Source organism: Mya arenaria, chromosome 3 (assembly GCF_026914265.1).
Source record: "Mya arenaria isolate MELC-2E11 chromosome 3, ASM2691426v1".
In the NCBI taxonomy this organism is placed as follows: domain Eukaryota; kingdom Metazoa; phylum Mollusca; class Bivalvia; order Myida; family Myidae; genus Mya; species Mya arenaria.
Genome location: NC_069124.1, coordinates 89,707,361 through 89,730,270, shown reverse-complemented (window position 1 = coordinate 89,730,270; position 22,910 = coordinate 89,707,361). Strand labels below are relative to the sequence as shown.

General features: G+C 36.6%; 2 protein-coding genes across 5 annotated transcripts; both read left to right on the top strand.

The window, feature by feature from the left end:
- Positions 1 to 346: 346 nt before the first annotated feature.
- On the top strand, positions 347 to 1,224 carry LOC128226408 (uncharacterized). The gene is made up of 2 exons (XM_052936284.1): positions 347 to 585; positions 969 to 1,224. Exons 1-2 carry the CDS (start codon positions 347 to 349, stop codon positions 1,222 to 1,224), a joined length of 495 nt encoding a protein of 164 aa, XP_052792244.1.
- A 6,711-nt stretch (positions 1,225 to 7,935) lies between these two features.
- Positions 7,936 to 21,943, top strand: LOC128227942 (uncharacterized). Of its 4 annotated transcripts, none has more exons than XM_052938912.1 (14): positions 7,936 to 8,169; positions 8,840 to 8,939; positions 9,576 to 9,720; positions 10,662 to 10,771; positions 10,997 to 11,112; positions 11,273 to 11,343; positions 12,165 to 12,353; positions 16,599 to 16,698; positions 16,864 to 17,317; positions 17,436 to 17,822; positions 18,787 to 19,051; positions 19,228 to 19,371; positions 19,836 to 20,039; positions 20,295 to 21,943. In XM_052938912.1, exons 2-14 carry the CDS (start codon positions 8,868 to 8,870, stop codon positions 20,816 to 20,818), a joined length of 2,781 nt encoding a protein of 926 aa, XP_052794872.1. In that variant the 5' UTR covers positions 7,936 to 8,169; positions 8,840 to 8,867; the 3' UTR covers positions 20,819 to 21,943. The 4 variants fall into 4 exon arrangements, with proteins under 4 accessions (XP_052794872.1, XP_052794871.1, XP_052794869.1 ...); XM_052938911.1 differs by having other exon boundaries at positions 7,936 to 8,199; positions 10,659 to 10,771; XM_052938909.1 differs by having other exon boundaries at positions 7,937 to 8,169; positions 10,659 to 10,771.
- The last annotated feature ends 967 nt before the right edge of the window (positions 21,944 to 22,910 follow it).

Genomic DNA, 22,910 nt, shown 5'->3' with positions numbered 1-22,910 from the left:
GAAACAGTACCTCAAGGTCATTGTGAGAAAAAATAGCAGCGCAAAGTACTGCCAGATAATTAACATTAAGTTTTAATACATGCTTTTGGGGATGAATGATCCCTCAGTTCATGTTTACATCCAATAAATAGTCGTACGAAGATATGTCTAAACTAAACTAGGAATAGAACATTGTGAGCTTCGGGATGCTATAATGCGGCAATGTCATTGAATTTGTGGGGCATCTCATGATAACTAAACCATGAAGCCTTTTTTTATCAGACGTCATGGCGTTTCACTGCTTCTGACGTTGTTACCATGACAAAAATGACGTGAGAAAATGTGCGTCTATACTAAATAACCAGCTATGTCAAATGGTATAACCGACGGACACGACTATTTCACGAGCACCTCGGAGGCGAGGGAATGGTTTTACCAGTTTGACAAGCGGTCAAATTTCCAGCCTCGCGTCCATCTCATAGTTCTAGCCGACCACAGGGACGTCACGGACAGGATGAGTGTCCTCATGACGGAACTTTCCCACAAGTGCCTATACACATACTTTTACCCGCATGGTGACGCCGTAAGTGTATCTTGGAAAGACAGGTAATTACATATTTATATGCGCGCGTTTGCCTTAAAAAGTAGAATATAAAAAAGTCATGTACAATATTATATTTTTTCACTTTCCTTATGTCTTATACTAACTAATTGAATGTAAGATGGCATATCCAGAAGCGTAGGGACTGGGTTGGCAGGGGCGGTGGCCGCCGCTCAAACATTTCGAGAAGCGGGAAAATTAAATTTGCCTTTTTATGAAAAAGTTACTATCATGGTGAAAAACTTGTGACTGTTCTGAATGTTGTGCTAGTGATGCCAGCAAAGATCGCGACCAGTTGATAATCGATAATATTATTATTGACATATGATTTTTAACGTTGTCAAAAATGTTGTTAATCTTCCTTTTAACATCTTAATCAATAATACAGGAAGACTCTTTACAATGGCATAGTTGAAAGGATACAAAACAACGAGCGTATATGCGCTGTGGACACGCTAGATGAACTGACCAGGTTTGAGATGAGCTTCACGGACGCCAGGGCGATCCTCTTCCTATGCGCGGAGGCGGAGGCATTCCGGCACAGACACAGTCTGAGCTTCCTGGAGACGCTGGCTGTCAGTCTACGCACGAAACCAGAGGCCATACTGCACGTGAATATGGAACACATGCCGCGAGATTTGTGAACATACACGTGGAGTGATACAGTTTGTCCACGTGTAAGGGTTAAATGAATATATGTCATCGTAAACATCGCATGCTTAACATTCATTATTCACTGTACAAGTATTTCAATAGATTTATCGATATATGAATAAAATAGCCCGACCTGTACAAACGTCTCTTTTTGTTGCCAGGACTCCGTCAGAACTAGCTGTTTTTCAGGAAAAAATGTACGCATTTGAGAATCGCTTAACTGTTCATCGAAGCAAAGTTATGAAAGTGCAACTTATGAGAGCTGCATAGTATCTGGTTTAGGCTATCAATTTTACATTATTATCAAAACTAACTGTTCGCAGTGGTTTACAATCAGATCAGACCTATTAATTATCTGCCGCAATTGACACTGACGGATCCAGGGTTGGGCAAACTCCTCCCACCTACAAATGATGGCCAAGTTAACGTTTTATGACGATGTGGTAGAAATGGTTTGCACTCATTGCACTGCATACATAAAAATACACAATTGCATACAGAAATAAACAAATATTGTCTTGAGGGTGAAATATTATCTGTTTCGTTTCCGAGGAAATGGGCGCCAGTAGCGATGTTGTGTTACATCCCCTCTTCCTTTAAATCATGGAGCCGCCACTAAATAGTGCTGTATGGTTTTAAACTTGATGTATTATTCATGTTTACTTTGTGTCTATGTATCTTCTTTATACTTTGTCATTAAAACTGACTCCCATAAGGGCCAAGTTCTTAATGGAAGTGAAAACATATTTATGACGTGGCCTTTTATGTCAGGACTGTATAAAACGCAGATAACAAAGATATATAGTTACGCAGATAATACAAACGAAGAAATGCATTTCCAAGGCGTTGTTGCGCATATAACATATGTACTGTATAATGTGTATAGGTTTTTATTTTGAATTTATACTTCAATATTGTATGCATGTAATTTCAATATTAAATAAGAGTGTTTGTAATATATAATAAAAAAATCATTAATCTTAAGTAATAGAGTTATGCTGTTCGATGAGTGTTACTGATGGAAATAAATAATGAGTACTCTATTGCCAAGACTATTTAACCAGTTCTGACAAATTCGAATGCATGACAAAACCTCCCTGAAAAATATTTTAATAATTCGTGAAATTCACCTTTGTATTCATTCTGACAAACGATTATGGCGATATAATGTCCAGGATGGTATGTTTTGACCACCATTTCAAAATGTTAGGGATGTTTTTTCCACCTTGTCAAAAGTACATGGGAGGTTTTGTCCATAGGAGGTTTTGTCCGGCTCCCGTCAAATTTTGTTTAATACGTTTCTGCTAGAAACATTGTATTTGTATGCAATACACACTAGATATGAATTCATTCCTCGCCGCGAACGTGGTGTCACCTTCAATAAAACACTTGTTATCTATAAAAAAAACACCACATGCAAAAGGTTGTGAAATTTATGGTTCATCCCAGCGTAACAAAGGTTACAGAATAAACGGAGGCAGTGCATTAAAGCATAGAGTCAATGCCCTTCTTTTATGGTGTCCATACATTTTTCTTGACATTCATACATGTAAACGACATAAATACAGACAATAACAATGTTGTTCTCTGAAATTTGTGAACTCTAGTGAAACAGTATCAAAGTATGGTTACATTTCATAAGCATCCAACAGTTGCATCCGTATATTAAAGGAACACGATACAAGCTCTTTATTTAAAGTAGGGTAAATGATACCAAGGAACATTAATTCAATGAGCCTTTTTCCGACATGAATAACAGACATGCATAACATAACAAAACATATCAATGATCTGGTGACCTAAATAGGTTATATAATGGAAAATGTAATTACAAAAAAACAACGTTTTTTATCATATTTGTGCAGAAAGATACAAAAAGTAAGATGGATAAGAGCAATGTATACAATGATAATTAGTTGATGATTCCCATATCTGAGATAAAATTCATGTCTTAAATGCTTCAAGGTTTGAACACATTCTGTTGAGATACCATACAGACATTTGTAAGTTTCAAAAGCGATCATCTTACTCTGATCAAATGTAATGTTGGCAATTAAACTATATAAAGAAGATGTTCATTGTAACCACTCTAGACAATTTTTAAAGATCTATATCGAATAGTTTCTAATTTTGTTGATCGTGCTTCAAAAATGCCAAACAACAGGCAAGTAATTGAAATTGCATCTGATAAAAGATTTAAAATAATAAGTACTGATTGTCATACAATTGCTTAGTCTTTAAAAGAAACACAGTTGTTAACAGCTTCTTAACAGCGTGTTTGCACATATTAGAAATATGGGCATCAAAATGTAATACTCTACCTCAACGCCTAAAAGTTTAACTTAACTATACAAACTATAGCGTGATTAAGTATTTCGATTGCATTGTTTCTTTAACAGACTTAAAGTCAACTGAAATTGCTTGAAATATGACTGGGTAAGTCTGCATTTCATTGAAAGTAAACCAGTTTATCAAAATGCTACTTTCTTTTCCAAGAGTGGTTTTCAACAAAATCAGGATTTTATCACACACAGAAAGAGCATTGCTATCTGCATTATACAAGGCTGACATATTGATAAAGGAGAAGATGTCGTTGAGAAATATGTTAAGACCATAATATTGATCCTTGCGGGACGCCTTATAGGATGGAGTCCCAATCACTGGTAATTTGACTAAGTTTGACCCGTTGTTTTGTGTGTGTACGATAGCTGTGCTTTAGTTTATATGGTGGGGTCTAGAGACCATATGTATTAAGGTTGTCTACGATGAGGTCATGGGGTAGGCAGTCGAATGCTTTTTAGAAGTCCATAAGAACTTCGTCTACATATTTGTACTCATCAAAGTTTTTTTCCAGCCTTCCACCAGTCTTAACAGGGTTATGTGACATCCGTATGTTGTTCTGAAAGCTGTCTGGAAAAAGTGAAAAATGTTATTAAAATGACTGATCGGTGCGCACTAATAACCCTTTCATATAATTTGGACATTGAAGGTAAAATACTGACTGGTCTATGGTTACTTTCTATAAATGTGTCATCTTTTTTAACATAGGGGTAACTTGTGCTTTTTTAAGACCTTGGCTCATGATTTTATTAACCATGTTAACCAGGATGGAAACTTTTGAAGTATCTTTGCCCGCAAATGATGATTTTGGAGGAAACAGATCTATTCCAGTTGCTAGTTTTTGGATTTAACCAATCAATTTTTTTTCAATATTTTTATCGGTGACCAGGATTAAATGAAAATCAGCTGACATATGGCAATTTTCCTGTATTTTGTAAATACTAGGGGGGTTATATTTTAACTGAGTTCAAGATATTCTAATAATTTCCGCTATTTTTGTGTGAAATAAGATTTGCCACCAGCTTTTGATCAGAAACCAAATTTCCTATGCTTTCTTTGAATATTATTAGGTTATCCGATTTATTTGTAGGTTTCTATGAGAGAAAAAGGTTTAATTGTCAGGCAATAAGTCTTTAGATTTGGGTTCTCCACTGCACCGTTCTTGGAAATAAACAGCTTTAGATTCTCTTTTGACTTTGGTTTAGAGGTTATTAAATTGTATATGTTCAGATACGGGATTCATTAACTCATTTAAACTAATCTTATTTTCCAACTAAGAATAGCTTGAGTACAAAATGTTGACAGATGTATTAACTAATGTTTCCATATCCTTGTTAGTATTGGTTAACAACAATATTTTCTTTCAACTCTACTAAAACATCGACTAAGTCGCCTTATGAAAAGGTCAAATGTTATATATTTTGAAGTTTGATTTAGTTAATGTTATCATTGCACTGATATTTAATGTGGGGTTAAAGTTATATGATGCTCCCACCTGTAGAGTTTAACTATACTCTTATACTGCTAAGCAAACGGTTGAAAAGCATGGCCTATTATCAGATATCACATTTTCTGGAAAGCCATTTTTTCAAATATGGCTTTCATACGGCTGATAAGCGTAACTGCTTTTCAAGTTTGGCAATTATTTTTTCTCCCACCTTAGATAAGCAAATCCAATAATTTAACCATGCTAGAAATTCTTATCTTGCCCACGTATGGAATTCCTTTTTAATGGTCACCGCATTGTAATTACCTCCCTTGTTGAAGACAGTCGTCTATAACATCATAGAAACCTTGTCTTGTGCCAATATTTAGTGTGCTAATTAACTATTTCTCGCTTCAAGTGTCACCAGAAAAAAAGTTTTCACGCTCCTTTCAAGAAATAATGCTCCACTCTCCTCCGAACTATTTAAAGACCGATTTGACTATTAACACAATCTGAATCACTGCGCGCATATCCATGACAACTACGAATTATCAAATATCCATACGCATTTATTTTCACTACAAACAAAAGAGTTCCAGTAAAAATTACATTTTTACTTAATTTTGTTTAACTGAGGTGGGAGAAAAAGCATCTACCATAGCCGCTCGTGTAAGATTAATAATATCTATCATGTGTTACCGTTCCGGATAGAAAAATCCGACCCGAGGGCACCTGCGTTGCCAGGTAACGAGGCTTGCCGAGTTACCGACAACGCAGCGTGCCCGAGGGTCGGATTTTTCTATCCGGAACGGACACACATGATAGATATTTTTTTCTAGCACAAATCAAATTACATTTTTGTGAAGAAAATACATAAAAAAGCGCATTTTTGTACATGGCACCAAAAAGCGCGTGCGATGATGTTTACTGACGTCATGACGCGCAGTAATTTGTATTCACTGCATACGTCAATAAGTTCCTTTAATATCACGTCTTTTAAGGGTAATTTTGTTTTGTTTTTGAAAGTACATTTTTGTAAAGTTAATGCTAATGGAACTCATCTATTTAAATCTCATAAATATGATTACATAAAGTGTATTATAAAAGGAATTGAAATTATTACGTCACAACGCGTGACTCATCTGGCATGGGGGGATGCCAGATGGAGTTTTCCAGCACGGCTGACGTCACCGGAAATGCCTATCCGGTGTGCTAGAAAGGTTCATCCCGATCCGAGCGCTTGGAAGATACTTATAATCTCAAAGAAATGGTAATAGTAATCTAAAACAAGTAGCTTTTTTATCATCTATTGAAAACAGATCTGTGGCTACCATTTGCCATGGATATTTTGAAATATCATGAGATTGCATGGGTTCTTTTGTGAGTTTCTGTGCACTTAGCATATAATAGAGCTCAAAACTAACATTTTAATTTCCTCTGAAATTCGAGGCAAAAAAATGACATCTCGTGTCCTTTTCAAGCACTCGTCCATACCAAAATGCATGAACAATGTCTAAACATGTTTTTCTGAGATAATTGGGTATGACAACTTTGTTTCCTTTCACACCAACATCTATAATTCCAGAAGTCTAGTATTTCTGACTTATAATTCTTTATATTGTTAGGCCACCCTTGCAAATTACTTGCTTCAATGGGACAAGTTGAGAGTCTGTGTCTGTCTCTGTCCTAATTTCTGTCATTTTCTGATCATTTATCGGTGAACTAACCATAACCATGTTTACTTGTGTGTCAATGTCTTCAGTCAGACTTGGGCATGTATTAGGAACATATTTCCTAGATAACTTATCTGGAATAGGCATGTTCTTGCCCGGTTGATATTTTACTTCAATGTCATAACGCTGCATTTGAAAGAGCATACGTTGAACTAGCCTTGCTGGGGCATTATTCAAATTCCTTTCTTGCTTGCTATAGGCGTGACAGAAAACACCTTTTAAAAACAAATGAGCGCTTCAATTGTTTATAGGTTGACTTTCGGAGTGATAGCGAAAATCCTTCTCTGGCACCCTCGAACTATGTCACCATATGAAAATGTTCGCACGCCAAATTTTGTGACCAAACCCGTGAATCTGTCAACTCAGTATATATCACAAGATACGTCTGACAGGTTTAACCCAAAGCAATTATTTTTTTACATGAATCAAGTCTGTGAATAAAAATGCTATTCTGCTTTTAAAATATTCGGAACATTATCAATACATTAAATTGGGGATAACAAACATCTAAAAAACTGATCTCTCCTTCGTAATCAATTGACTGCGTGACATATCATGTCCTTTTGTATATGATTTTTGCATATGACAATGCCCTTATTCGCTTATATCATCTGCGTAACCATTTTCTTGCATACCGGCCGTGTTTTTCCGGTCATGTGACCAGTGCTGGAAATACTCATCTTACACCACCCATGTAAGATGAGTCACACTCAACAACGCGCCACTTCATATTTCTTTTATTGTATGGTTTATGAAAAGTATATAGTGCAATTTCACTAAAGCGGAATCAAAAATATGATTATACAATACTTTTAATAAAAATTGAAAATAAATAATCGTTAAAGCGCCATTTTTAAAGAAACTATTTGACGTCGGTAGTGATTTAAAATTACTGCGCTTATGACGTCAGAACACAACGACGCACGCGCTTTTTGGTGAAATGTACAAAAGTGCGTTTTCTACGTCAATTTTCCACAAATTCATAATTTTAGGTATGCATGAAAAAATATCAATCATGTTTTTCCGGTTCGGATCGAAAAATCCGACCCTCGAGCACGCTGCGTGACCGGTAACTCGGCAAGTCTTGTTACCGGCTTACGCGCGTGCCCTCGGGTCGGATTTTTCTATCCGTACCGGAAACACATGATAGATACTTATAATCTGCGTTTTATCCTGCAGTTTTATGTCTAAAGCCGTTTTGACTAACTGCCTTAGTTTTTTTATGTTTTTGTTATTGTTTCGTTTTGCTGTGGGGAATGCTAAGTGTTTCTATTAAAGTTTATTCTTGCCAACGTTTAAGTTTGCTCTTCTTCTTATAAACCGATTGTCATAAAGCGGTCATCCAAGTTAAAAGCATAAATAAAACGGTTGAGCAGTGACTGCCATGACTATTAAGTGCATCGCAGTAGCTGGCTAACCAGGTCACAGAAGGACACGTAATTATCAACTGTCATTTCTAAATTTAAGTATGTAAAACATTTTGGAATATACAAACATGTCGTCAAATTACATGTGATTGCATAGGAGCACATGCAGTCAGAGTGTTAACATAGCAATTGACCAAGAAAAGGATTATATTTTATATCATAAATAAAAAAATATTTACTGTTACATACATGTACTGTACATGTGTAGTTTCATTATTCAATGGATTAACTTTAAAAGAACTTGCAAAACAACCACAGCAATTGATTTTGGTGACTGCAGGGTCAAATGTAACTGGATTGAAGGATTTTTTTACTTTCTTTGACATGGCACTTGATTCTTCCATAGATTAGTAAAATGCTTAATGTATAATTGTTTCCCAGAATAATTATAATAAATGCAAGTCTGCTGTATGTGCATTTGTTTGTCCATGATTTTTTCACAGATTTTCATTTAATAAATGATTATGATTATTTAAAATGTGCATCTTGTTTCCGAGTAAATTCTGAGATGAAATGTTCTTTTGTTCATGAATGTTTGAAAACTTTGGGGGGTTTTACAATGATTAAATGATGATAATAATAATGATGTGATGATAAATGCACAATTTACAGTACACATGAAGATAAAGGGAGGAAAAGAAATTGTAAATGTTAAGTGTACAGACTATTTCATTTTCAGTGGAGGTAGTCATAACACAAGAACTGTGATGTCTGACACTGAGATGTCAGAGGGCACATGTGAGGATTGGGCATTCGTTACTTCTGCTGGCGGGATTCCTGTAATTAGCCTATTACTGTTCACTGTGCCCCTTCATGTGCATCTCCTCCAATTAGCAACAAAAAATGTTGGCGGATTTTTCTTATATTTTGAAAGTGTAAACAATATCTGTGAAATTCATGGAATGGTCTGCACTATAGTCTACAAATAAGGAGGCAAACAATAGTTTTACAAGGCTGGTTAATGTGCATACATGTCCTATTACCAAATCAATTTCAATGAAAGTTTCAAATAAAAACAGAAAGAGGTGGAGTTAACTATAAGCCAGTTCACATTTTAAAATTATATTACAGTAAGACCCTATGGTTGCTAAATGCTTTGCCATATTTAAAAAAAAAAATGTTTTATTTTGTCAATTAAAAACATATTCAAAGCATAGTATTCATGATACATTATTGCAGATTTTTAATAACAATTTAACATTTTTGTCATTTGTTCCATTACTTATTTTTCAACATTGACCATCAGTGAAAGCAAGGTCAATTGTATGTCGTAATGATGAACATATCAGCTCTTTAGAGATTTTAAAGCAAATAAAATTAATTGTATTGCATAAACCTTTTGTTATCATCAAGTGCCACTATACTTGTCTTCTTTCATGAAAACAGTGACATTTTATTTGCATGTTTGTTGTCAGGATGATGAGACTGACAGCAGCTCGAGTTCGGTGGAGATTGTGGGTGATAGAGAGGAGGATTCAGGGGAGGAAACCCTGCAACAGGTCAACACAGCCAGGACGGGACCCGTGTATGTCCTCAGTCTACCCTCCAGGAATGCCGCAGGTATTTTTATAGATGTATTGTCTGACAGGTAGACTTAATTTAGAGTCATCCATTTGAAATTAGGGAATAAGACTATTCCAGTACTTGCTATTATAAACATTTTTAGCTCGACTATTCAAAGAATAAGGAGGGCTTTACTACTCACCCCAGCGTCAGCATCCGGTTAAAGTTTTAGGGCAAGTTAGGCTTTTCACTTATAAGTCCAATACCCTTCATTCAATTCCCTTGATACTTCACACAGTTGTTTATGGCCATCACATAATGAGGTTAGATAACTCCATATTATCCTTTATACAAATTATAGCCCCTGATTGACTATGGAACTTAGGTTAAAGTTTTAGGGCAGGTTGGGATACTTATTTATAGCTTCTATACCCTTCATTCAATTGACTTGATACTTCACACAGTTGTTCAAGACCATCACATAATGAGGTTAGATAACTCCATATTGTCCTTAATACAAATTATGGCCCCTGATTAACTTTTGAACTTAGGTTTAAGTTTTAGGGCAGGTTGGGATATTTATTAATAACATCTATAACCCTTCCTTTAATTGAATTAATGTTTCACACAGTTGTTTAGGACCATCACATAATGAGGTTAGATAACTCCATATTATCCTTTATACAAATTATGGCCCCTGATTGACTTTGGAACTTATGTTAAAGTTTAAGGGCAGGTTGGGATCTTCATTAATAACTTCTATACCCTTCATTCAATTGACTTAATGTTTCACACAGTTGTTCAGGACCATCACGAGCAAACTTGATATATATAAAGAGTTTATAGAGACCTTTCATGAGATTGTGTTTCGGGCTCCCTACAGTAATTATCACTGTTTACTTTTTAATTTGATTTTTATTGCTTTTGACAGGCACATACATCAATATTGTATTCACTTCTAAGTCAAAACTCTTGTTCTGTAATATATTTTCTAGTAGTAGAGACAGATGAGGAAACTGTATCTATCCCGCCACAGAGATTGACTGACTCTAGCCCTTCCACCACAACAGTCACTGACCTGTCACCCACCTCCAGTTCACTGCCACAGGTATTCCAATAGTTGTTAGATACATGTACTAAGTGTTGCTCTGGACTGGCAGTCCAATTGACTCATTATACATGTGCTCTTACATAATGTTATTGTGGACATTTTTTGTGGAAATTAGGAGAGAGATCATAAGTTTGGGTGTATTCCTGTTGAAGATGAATGTTTTCCAATGGCATGGTGGGATCATTTTTTTTGTGAAGCTGATATGCCATGTAAATGTTGCAGGCAAGCTACGAGCGTCAGGTGTCTGCTGAAGAGTTGGAGGAGCTGTGTAGAACCCTCGACTGCATCAAAGACAAACTCAGACCCCTTGACACAGCAGGACAGTGCAGGCATAATAGGTAGAGTCACTGACCATTTCTAATAGTGAACCTCAATGATCATTAGAATGGTGTCATTTGTAGTTCATGCTGTAAGAATACGCTAGCCATATTAGACCAGTCATTAGTATACATGTGGAGATGTTTGTACCATTGGATTGCAATCAATACTTTGTTTCAGTGTGACAAGTGACCAGTCTTTGGATGTGTCTATCAGTTCTCAGTACAGCTTGCTCCAAACTCCTGGCCAAGGTAACCAGTCTAGTGTCATTAGAATAACACCAGAAAACCTTCCGTTTTTATGCCTCTAAAGGATGGCAGTAATTAGACTGTCTGTCTGTCCCGACAGTTTCCGATCAATAACTTAATGCTCAGTTCTGAAGAACTCAAACTTGGTAGGCAGGTTGGTTATGCCCTGCAGATAAATGTTATTGTTTTTGAAGTAGTGGGACAAAGGTAAAGGTTGTGGTGACATTAAGCTTAAAATCTGTTTGTGTTCAAAAACTGAAGAATGTCAGGGACAAGGGATTCAAACTTTGTATGCTGGTTGGTCATAACCAGCAGATGAACCATATTGAGGTCAGTGGGTCATCATAGTCATGATGACCATGAGCTAAAAAACTGTTTTAATCAATAACTGAAGAACGCCTTAAGCTTGGTAGGCAAGTTGGTCATGACCAGCATATAAACTCTTACAATTTAGAGGTCAATGGTTAAGGTCAAGGATTGATGAACACTTTGGCCTTGGAAACTTATACTTGGTAGGCAGTTTGAACACTACCAGCGAATGACCCTATTGATGAAAATCATTCACTTAAAAGTTAGTGCTAGTTATTTTGTTTCCCCATACCAGTAATAGTTTAAAAAAATCATACCATTTTCCAATCTACTTCTATCAAATTCTGTTAACCATTTGCTTTTTGTATAGTTCTTGTTGTATATATATTTTGAAACTGTTAAAAAAGGAAATCAAATATCTTATCTGCACGCTGATTTTATTTGAAAATATATATGTTTTTATTTTGCATACTGAATGATTTTCAGAGAAGTTTAAAATGTGTTATACATTTCAGCGGCTGGTGAAGGTGTTGAGGACTTGGAGATGGCAGACACTGAGTTTCTTGGTGAAAAACAGGCACTGCCGCCACAGGAGGCAATTTTGGAGCAGGAAGCTGCAGATATTAGAGGCCGAGCTGTTGGGGTGGGGGAGAGGGACGGAAGAGATGGAGGCGTGAAACACGAGACTCTCCCGTGGTGTACTGGTAATAGAAATTCTGGGATGAAATACTTCCCAGTACACATTTTGAAGTAGAAATCACATTCATATTTGGAAGTATGAATTACAGTAAAACTGCAATTGCTCGAGGTCGCCAGGGACCGAGCCAAAACCTTGTTTCGAACGACCCGATTTTCAATTTTCCAGTTTCATACAATGTATGAAATATCTTTCAGTGTATTTTACAGTAAGTTTGAAGTCGTCAAACAGACTGTTTACTAATACACTGATTATGTGTTGCGTTGTGGAAATCGCCAATATGTTGACGTAAACTAAATGTAAAACGCAGAAGAAAAAACAATAAATGATTGAATAGAAATGTCTATTTTAACAAAAAAGCACATTTTCGTAACAAGCAACATTTGAATGACAGAACATATTGTGGCATTAGTCAGATTTAAGTTTCGCAAAATCAAGGTTTGTCGATTGGCGCATCTTGTCTGTTTCGCGAAACTGTTCAATCGTAATGTGACGTGACAGCGTACAGAGCGTCTGAAGATCACGGTCAGCATCGGCAGTGAATTCAAAGAACCTTCTGACCACATCTAAAGCGTTAACTTCTCTTCATTAACTTCTCATAATTATCATCTCAAATGCCCATATCAACTTATATCGGTCATGCGTTAACAGTGAAAAACGATTTTTCACACCTTATCAAATTGCCTTTCAACTGTCATTGCAATTTTTACTACTTACGAAAATTTTACCACCTAGCAATTGTTTGTTTATTTTGGAACACGCGTTCGGGAAAAAGTGTGAAATTATGTCCTTGAGGGAGCCATAAGGTCTTGTGCACGATTTGTGTACTTGGGACCGAGGATATTGCTTGACTGCTCAACATAATTAGGTTTCGATGCAGTGTGGGTATATTTTATATGAAAATAGAAGGAAAAAAGTTCGGGACCAAGCTCCGACCTCGAGGGAACGCCGGTTCTCGAAAGACCGCTTGTTTGAGGGAACGCAGTTTCACTGTAGTTTACTATAGGGCCTAAAATCGAATATTAAATGCTTCCTCTCCCAAGACTGACCTGACCCAATTAATTATATTGCTAAAATAGATATGTTATGGACTATTGTGATTTGGTGATTGTCCGTTGTGTGTCCGTCATCTGTCTGTCATCAACATTTTCCTTCAAACAACTTCTCCTCCTTTAGCACTGGAACAATTTCAACCAAACTTCACAGGAAAGTTCCTTGAGTGGTCTTCGTCTGGATTCAATAAGTAGTTCCTTGCAGAATTCTGGTTGGCATGGCAACTGAAAGAAAAAGCTTTGAAAATCTTAACAGAAACCACTGGCTGGATATACAAAAAAATCACAAAAATGTTTTTTAGGTGACCCTCTATCAAATTAATAAAAAAGCATGGCCGCCAGGGGCTTGGCTAGTTACCACTACATTTCTATATGTAACACTTTGATAATCTTCCCTTCAGAAACCATTACCTGATATCAAAATAATTTCTCAGAAATGTTCCTTAGGGGACCATATTTCAAATTCCTTGAGCCAATTGTGATTCATAAAAAAACATGGCTGCCAGGGTTGGAGCTAGTTTTCACTATATGTCTATATGGGATTCTGAAAATATTTTCTTTAAAAACCATTGGCACGATTTTAAAATATGTTCACAGAAATTGTCCTTATGTTATTATTTATATTTCAACTTCAAACTTCATGATCTTATTCACATTAAAAGTGTGCTAATTTGTGAAGAAATATAACTCCAACTTAAATAAACTACGAGTGGCCCTTTTTAACCTTATTAAACAAAATCATATTTTTAGATCGACTATTTGAAGAATGAGGAGAGCTATACCACTAACCCAAGCGTTGGCGTTGGTGTCAGCGTCACACCTTGGTTAAGGTTTTGCATGTAAGCACATTTAAGTCATTATCTCAGTTAATGCATCATTTATTGCATTGAAACTTTGGATATGTATTCCCAATTATCTAATCTACTAAATTAATGAAGTTAGATAACACTTTTTTGAATTTAATGCAAAAAATGGGCCTTTATTATTTGACTTAGAAATTCTGGTTAAGGTTTTGCATGTAAGCACACATAGGTTAATATCTCAGCAACTACTTGATGCATTGCATTGAGACTTTACACAATGGTACTCAACCATCCAACCTACTTAATTAACCAAATGAGATAACTCTAGTTTGTATTTAATGCAAATTATTGCCCTTTATTATTCGACTTAAAAATTCTGGTTAAGGTTTTTCATGTAGGCACACATAGGTTAATATCTCAGCAACTACTTGATGTGTTGCATTGAGACTTTATACAATGGTACTCAACCATACAGTCTACTTAAATAAACAAGGAAGATAACTCTAATTTGCATTAAATTCAAATAATGGCCCTTTTTATTCGACATAGAAATGGTTAAGGTTTTTCATGTTACCACTTATAAGTCAATACCTAAGCGAATACATCATGTATTGCATTGAAACTTTATACACAGGTTCCCAACCATTCAACCTTCTTAATTAATCAAGTAAGATAACTTTATCTTGCATATTTTATCATTTTTGCCCCTTTATTATGCGACTTAGAAATTCTGGTTAAGGTTTTGCATGTTAGCACACATAGGTTAATATCTCAGCGACTACTTGATGTATTGCATTGAGATTTGATACAATGGTACTCAACCACCCAACCTACTTGAATAACCAAGTTAGATAACTGTACTTTGAAAATAATGGCCCTTTAATATTGGAATTAGAAATTCTGGTTAAAATTTTGCATGTTACCAAATTTATGTTAATATCTCAGCAAATACATCATGTATTGCATTGAAATCTAATTTTACAGTGATCTATGCATGTTTCCCCAAATCTTTTCAATCCTTACACTGAAAAGCGGCGGAATAGTCGAGCGCGCTGTTTCTGTGACAGCTCTTGTTGATGTTTTTGTACACCGTTTAAAAAACAGGATGTGTTATAGTTTCACCTGTGGTGGGTTGTTTGGGCCGGTGGGGTCAAGTATGTTGTCCAATCAATAACTTTAGAACCCTTTGCCCATCGGGTGAGCTATATAGGCCATTTTGGCCCTCTTGTTTATTTTTTGCAGCCTGGAATAAAAACTGTTAGTTTCAAACACAGTTTTGGCTATATTTTTCTCAATCACTTCCCTTGCAGAATACTTAAATTAATGTATTTGAATATGTGTGGTTCTGCAAGTCCCCCATGGCATGTCATGCTATTCTACAATACACCATGGCATGTCAAGCTATTCTACAAATACACCATAGCAGGTCAAGCTATTCTTCTAGCTTGGCAATGAAAATATTTTCCAATTAATAACTGAAGAACTCTTAGGCCCAGAGACATCAAACTTGGCAGGCAGGTTGGTTATGACTAGCAGACGAACTCTTTGATTTTGGAATCAATGGATAGCTAAGAGACCTTGAACTTGGTAGGCATTTTGTTAATGATCAACAGATGAACCTTTTTGATTTTGAGGTCAGTGGGTCAAAGATCAAGGCTGTGGTGACCTTAAGCTGAAAATGAGTTTCTGATCAATAACTGAAGAACATTAGGCATACACATGTAGTGGCGGGTTGACATCCATTGTATCTTGCAGTGACATAATTTCCATATGCCGGTGCATACTTTGCTCTTTAAAAATGTTGTAGATCAATATTTCCAAACTTCATGGGAAGGTATTGGAGGTCATCATAAAAAGAAGTTATATGAAGGCTATGTGTCTGCACAAGTCCACATACTTACCTGTTAAACGAGGCTATTTGGGGGCATTTCTCACATTTTTGTGACAGCTCCTGTTTTAATTGATCTTATAGTTTTTGCCAAGAATGCTCTCTCAACACAGCAAATGTAGCAGTATTTCTCTTTGTCTGTTCGGCCCAGTTCTTTTAATGAAAAAAGCAACATCACTTCTTTTGTTTATTGTGGAAAAATATAGAAACAAAACTTTGTATCAACCAACTGACCTACACTTTACCTATCTGTGTCGAGGGACATGAAACAAAGAATATTTGAAGCCTGGCGACGACAGTTAATACTACTAGTATTTTAAGCAGCACTTAAATTATCGTGATACACCCGTTGATACCATCATTTTTAACCATAATTGAGATATATCTAGGCTTTAATGTCAATCATAAGCTATCAGAAAAAGTAAATATACAATCATTTGTTCAATAAAACTGTACAACTAGATTTGAGATCATGACATAACATCACATGACTTTAATCCTTCTTGTAGTACCTGAAGTGCTGTTTTTCCTCCTGTTGGCAGTCTTTTCTGTTCTGGCGGCATCATTTTGCATACTCTACATGAATAACACTTCTTCCGGTATTCATGTGTAAGTTGGTTTAACTTTGTTGATCATGGCTTCATTATATATGGATCTAAACAATTACTCATGTTATAAATTAGCTTATTCTTGATTACTTGTTTCAATTGTTTCTGTTATCTTTTTTCTCCCATTGCAATGGGCTCATGGGGCGGTCTTGTGCATTATTTACAGGAAGCCTGTTCAACAGGACTCTGGAGCTCAAGCGGACTGCTCAACATGGAGGCAGCAAGCAACACTGGTACTTCTTGATCTCCTCAACATGGAAGAGCCATTCGTATATCAAGGTGACCTTGTTCAAACTCTGGCTGATGTTAAGAAGACATTTGGGGATATGGAAGCATTCAACAAGCAAGCAGTTGATACTTTAAAGGCTAGGCAATATGAAGCTATCAATGAAAAAGACTACTTGGAGGCTGAACTAAGTCATAAACAAGAATTGGAAGAAGAAATACAGAGATTAAGGTTGGCAACAGAAAAAAAATCCTCAGTCATAAAAGAACAGGCAAGTGAAATCCTGACATTGAAGGATGAATTAAAAAAAGCGGATGGTTTTGAAAGAACAGGGCAGACCTGGGAAGGCTGCTTCAGTGAGCTCAGTGATGCCTTAAGAACAGAAATGTCAAAGGTAAATATCCTGATCGCATTCTTTTATTTCTTCTCTTTCTGATGCTGATGTCGCCCATGATTTCTTAACTGATTTGACTTTTCAAACCCTGATAAAGATACTATTCTGTCATTTGCAGATGAATGTAGCATGGTCAGAGGTCGGAGCCGGCCTGCATGAGTACGCTGATAAACATCTGCCGCACACTGTATTGGAGTTCCTGAAGTCGAGTGGGGTGTTTACAGGACCCACCCAGGATGTACCTCACCAGGGGGACAATACCTATAAGGAACCTCAGAGGGATTACAATACACAAGGGAGGAAACCTTACAAAAAAGACGAACCCGAGTCAAATGTACATGAGGAACATACACAGACGAAAGAAACATTTTCAAATACAGGCCATAAAGTTGCTGATGAGGGAAGTGAAAGTTCTGGAGAGCAGCATGCAGACAATTTGTGGACAGAAACAGTTTTCAAGATGATGAACAAAACACGAGGGCAGATTGAACATGCCTGGGAGAAGGTAGTGACTCTAACTTTCATAAAACAGCAACAAGTTTGAGTTTTAGAGGATAATGTTGTAATAAATGGTTAAATTTTGTATAAAATCAGTGTATGCTTTTTACCTTTAATTATATGCTTTGAGGTTGAAGCGCTTGCTATATATTGCTATATATTGTGTCTGTTGCATCAGTTCAGGTTGAAGCATACATACATGCCATATCCCCCGGCGGGGGTGCGGAATCCCCCGGAATTTCGACCCATCCCTTGGTCCCCCGCTGGGGGATCCACATCCCCTGGAATTTAAAAAAAAAAAATGTTTTTCTTTTTCAAAACTTGCTTAAGGTTGACAGTGGAAAGCATCAATAATATTATGTGTGTGAAATTCCATGAAGGACCATGATGACTAAGTCCAAAAATTATTGTAATTTGAATGTATTTCTGTATTTATTCTTATATTATAAATGCAGATATTGGGCAAAATTTCGTCGCGTAAAAATCCCCTGGTGTAATATCAAAATCCTGCATAGAACAATGAATTTTCGAATGTGAACAAAATAATTAAACCGATGGTTCAGAACTTAAAGTTAATAACGTGATTTACAACATCTTGTTATTTTTTTACGTGAAATTTGAACTATTTGATAATGTGCTCACATTTAAATGAAACCAGTATAGCTGAAACAGTTGTTATTGTGATAGAAATACTGCAGATCACAAGTGAATCAATTAATATTCAGAGCAATAAAGATGTGAAAGTTAACAACGATGACATTAAAAACAATGTTAACTTTAACAAAGTTCTGAACAATTGGCCCAATGGCATACAAAATAATTGTGACGTAGTCGGCAGAAAGGCTAGTGAAACCTAATTTCATTAGGAGAAAGGACAAGGCAGACTTAAAACAATTTGGCAACTTAGAAAATTTTAAAAATTTGTAAAAATAGCTATGATTGCTTGATTATGCTTGACCATATTCTCCTAGGTGAGGAACATTTCTGGTCAGTTCTGGGAGGATAATGAGCCGTCTGTCATGCGCATCCAGCAGACATTCACTGACCGCCTGCAGCAGCTCACTGACCGTTTCCACCAGAAAATGACCAATAAAGTGAACAAGTGGTTCCACAAAGGAAAATCACATCCTCGTGGCAACAAGAAGGGTGGAAAAAGCTGTAAAGAGAAGAAAACCTTCGATGAGAATGATAACTTAAAGGCGAACACAAAAAGGAGGAAGTTTGGTTCAAAAGTTGGTAAGTTCACTGATTTACCTATAGAGACATAGGGTTTCATTTTTTTTAAGATTTAAAAAACACTTGTCTAAATAGTTGAATTTATGAGCTTTGATTTCACTAATTTGTATAGTGAGCATGGAAGTAAGAAATTGCCTTCTTTATTTTTTTGCTTAATTCAATATTGCTTATTTCAGACAACAACGAAATGACAACGGCAGAGAAAGCGGAGGATGTGAGTAAGACAATCAGCAGCCTGAATGCCAAACAGTACCGACGTCTCATGGAGTCTGATCCATGGCAACTGATATCGCTTGCAGACTTCTTCTTTAACTATACTGGTTTGTTGTCATTACGTCCTTTGCTACGTGGAAAAATACACACGCGGGTTTACTGATTAAATTTATTTGCCCAACTAGCGTATGTCCGTCCTGCTCGTGTCAAATAAGCACCACATCGAGATGACGTGCAAAACCAACATTACAGGATCGCAGGCTCAAGGTCTAGGCTTCGAGTCGTACATTTCATGTCCACTCTGTACCCCCTAAACCCTTGAGACCCACTCTTTATCTCCTTAACCTTTTGTAGGATGTTCACGAAACTCGGTCAAAATATTTACCCCATAGACACAACACCCAAAATGCAATCAGGTTGAACAGAATGAGACAAGCAATGCATGGTTTGGAACATACTTTTGTTTTCAAAACAATAGTTTAGCAAGAATTTTCATGTAAAGTGCAGTGCATAAATTATATTAACTCTTACAAACTCAGCAAGTAACATGATGCCTATCACATTGTTGTAGAGGGTATGATGGTGCCGTTGCTTAGTGAAGCTGGGCAAGGGTGGTTTGCCAAACAGAGGCAGTGGTGGAGGCACCAGGCGGGCATTGAAATCTCCCCTCTACCCCAGGGCGATGACGACCATCGCTTCCTGTGCTGCTGGCAGGTACATGTCGCCAATGGTAACAGGAACTACTGTCGCAGAAAGAAGAAGATGCTTGCCATAAGTAAGTGACGTAACACCTCCATAAACGTGATATGGATGGAAATACAGCAGTGGTGTGTGTCACCTGGGACTAATAAGAAGTCCTACTCCCAGGTGTCACTCAAACTGTTTATTGATTTACACTATTTTGCAACTCTTAGTGGTTTTCTTCCTTGATTAAATTTTTAATATAAGTTATACTTCATAATAGAAAAAGCTTGTTTTCAAGTGACAATCATGTTTTAATTGTTAATCTGTGATTTGGTTGTTATTTCAGAAGAAAATTCATGTATTTTGAGTGAAATCAATCTCGAACCAGCAAACAAAAAATCAATAAAAGATTCGGAACAGAAAAAGACTAATACAGAGGAGAGGTTTAAAGGCACAAAAGACAAAAATGCACAGGAGCAAGGGTCTAGTGATGATTTCCTGCAACAGAACATTGATGGAAACAGTGATGCCCCACCAAGCAGGAAATACACGAAACACGCAAACGAAAAGATTCAAAACACTGATAAAATAAAGTTCAGTGACAACCAGCATTCACAGAGTTCAATGAATGATAACGGGGATGATGATAACTGGTACCTGTCGCTTGGCGAGGGTCGAGAGTATCTTCACCAGGTGCCCGACACATGGTACTTCCGCAGGAGTCAAGACCGCGAAAACAAGAATTTCTACCAGGGCGCACACAGTCCAGAGTGGGTGGAAAGTGGCGAGGACAACTTCGATGGAGATTTTATGAATGTGGATGAAACAGTAACGAGGAGAAAGCGTAGACCATTCTGTGTTGACTTATAGATCTGATATAGTCGCCAGTTGAATACATTTGTTATTGTGAAGTTATTATTTTAAAGTGAGCAGTTTTTCCCGTTCTTCATTTTATCTTTTGATAAATGTGTTTATTTATGATCACATTTCATTAGATAATTGTTATTTGAATTCAATTTGCATGGAATTGATTGAGCTGTATTGCTGAAAAAAGAAGAAGCATTTATTGCATAAACTGATGGATGACTTTTAGCACCATGAAATAACCTTATATAGTCATCAATATATTAAATCGTACGTTGTCGTCATTCCTTCATTTATGAAGTGTTGCATGGCATCTAACCAGTCAAGTTGGTACCTATCACTGTTCATGTTGTATATCTCACAGCTGCCTTTGCTGTTTGCTTATTTCACTCATTCCGGTTACCTTAAGTGTAACAGTTTTTGTTACAGTGCGTTCATTTACATCAGTTATGTTTGTCTGTTTGTTTGTTTTTAAGTAAAATAAGTAAATCTAGTTATTGTCCTTGCCTTTCTGTCGACGACGGCGTACAGAGACTTAAATCTTGGGGATAACCCCAACTGTACAAGTGTACTTTGGTACATGCGTTGCCAGGGACAATACGCGCACATACAGCAAGGCACATAACTCTGGATGTCATACTTGTTGCGTTTTTTGTTGGTGTTCGCTCTGCAGCATTCTTGTTATATTTATACTAAGATGTTTTAGTTATTACAGGCACTATATGGATATTTCACGGTGTGTTGGACTGTATTACAACAATTAGAATGCATGCACCCGTATATATAAATGTGCAATTGCCTTTTTATGAATAGTCTGGTTTATTTAGTGAGCGTCTGTGTACTTTAATTGCATGATAATTATGTTTTTGAAATGGTACTGTTATATAAGATATTATCAAACTTCGGGGATTGTGTTACTGTTAAGTTTCAATGCTTTGTTTGTCATTATATGATATTATCAAATTCACCTTTGTTAAACTATTCTCCACACAATGAGGTCATCCTATTGCGCCCATAGAATGTTAATGTTTATTAAATGGTTAATAAAATAACAATGTTGTGAACTTCCCTTGTAAGAGATCGGGAACAGTTGTGTTGGTTATAGAGCAGCAATAAAACCGGTGGCCCGTCGCTTGTCAATCGGTCTGTTTTGTCTGTGACTGTTTTAACCACCTTTTGTTTTGTACACTGAGGCGGAGATGTCTGTCTCCTCATAAAACATAGGATACACTTGTCGTAATGAAATTAAAACTATTAGAAGCTGGTGTCCTTACCTTGACTATGTCTTGCAAAGCATGGAAGACATAGATGATAATTGTGTGTTTCCGTGGAAGATCGCAATATATTTCACCGCAATCATCGTACACGGAAACAAACCTTTCCTTGTTTAGTATGTGCCGAAAAGAGATACAATATGTCGTTTTTTTGTAGTTTTACCAGAAAGGCAAGCCAAATTGTATGCGATTATATCGTCATTTCGGATATAACGTCGTTATTTTGTGTCCAAGCCCTGTGCGCTTAAATCTCAATTATTAGAGGTTCGACAATGCTCAATCTAACGTACAGCATTATCACTCTGGTGTAAAAGAATCATGTGTGCGCGCCAATCACATTCAAATCAGATTCACGATACTCGTTTCGGTATGTACACAACGTAATGAACTGATCATCACGATAGATATGTTTTTAATGAGTGTATGCGCGCTGACGTTTGATATATAAATTATGAGTGAGCGCGAGCTAAAGCAACAAAAAGCATGTAATAAAACCTTTTAAATACGGGAAATCTTATTTGAAAGCTGGAAGTCATATTTGAAACCTGGTAGTCTTATTTAAAAGCTGGAAGTCGTATTTGAAAGCTGGAAGTCGAATTTGAAAGTCGAAGTTGGAAGTGATATTTGAAACCTGGAAGTCATATTTACAAACTAGCAGTCTTATTTGAAACCTGGAAGTCATATTTACAAACTAGCAGTCTTATTTGAAACCTGGAAGTCTTTTTTGAAACGTGGAAGTCATATTTGAAAGCTGGATGTCATATTTAAACGGAAAAATCGCTCCGTCCGTCAGGTTTCCAGTGCCTAGGCAGTAACTTTGTCAT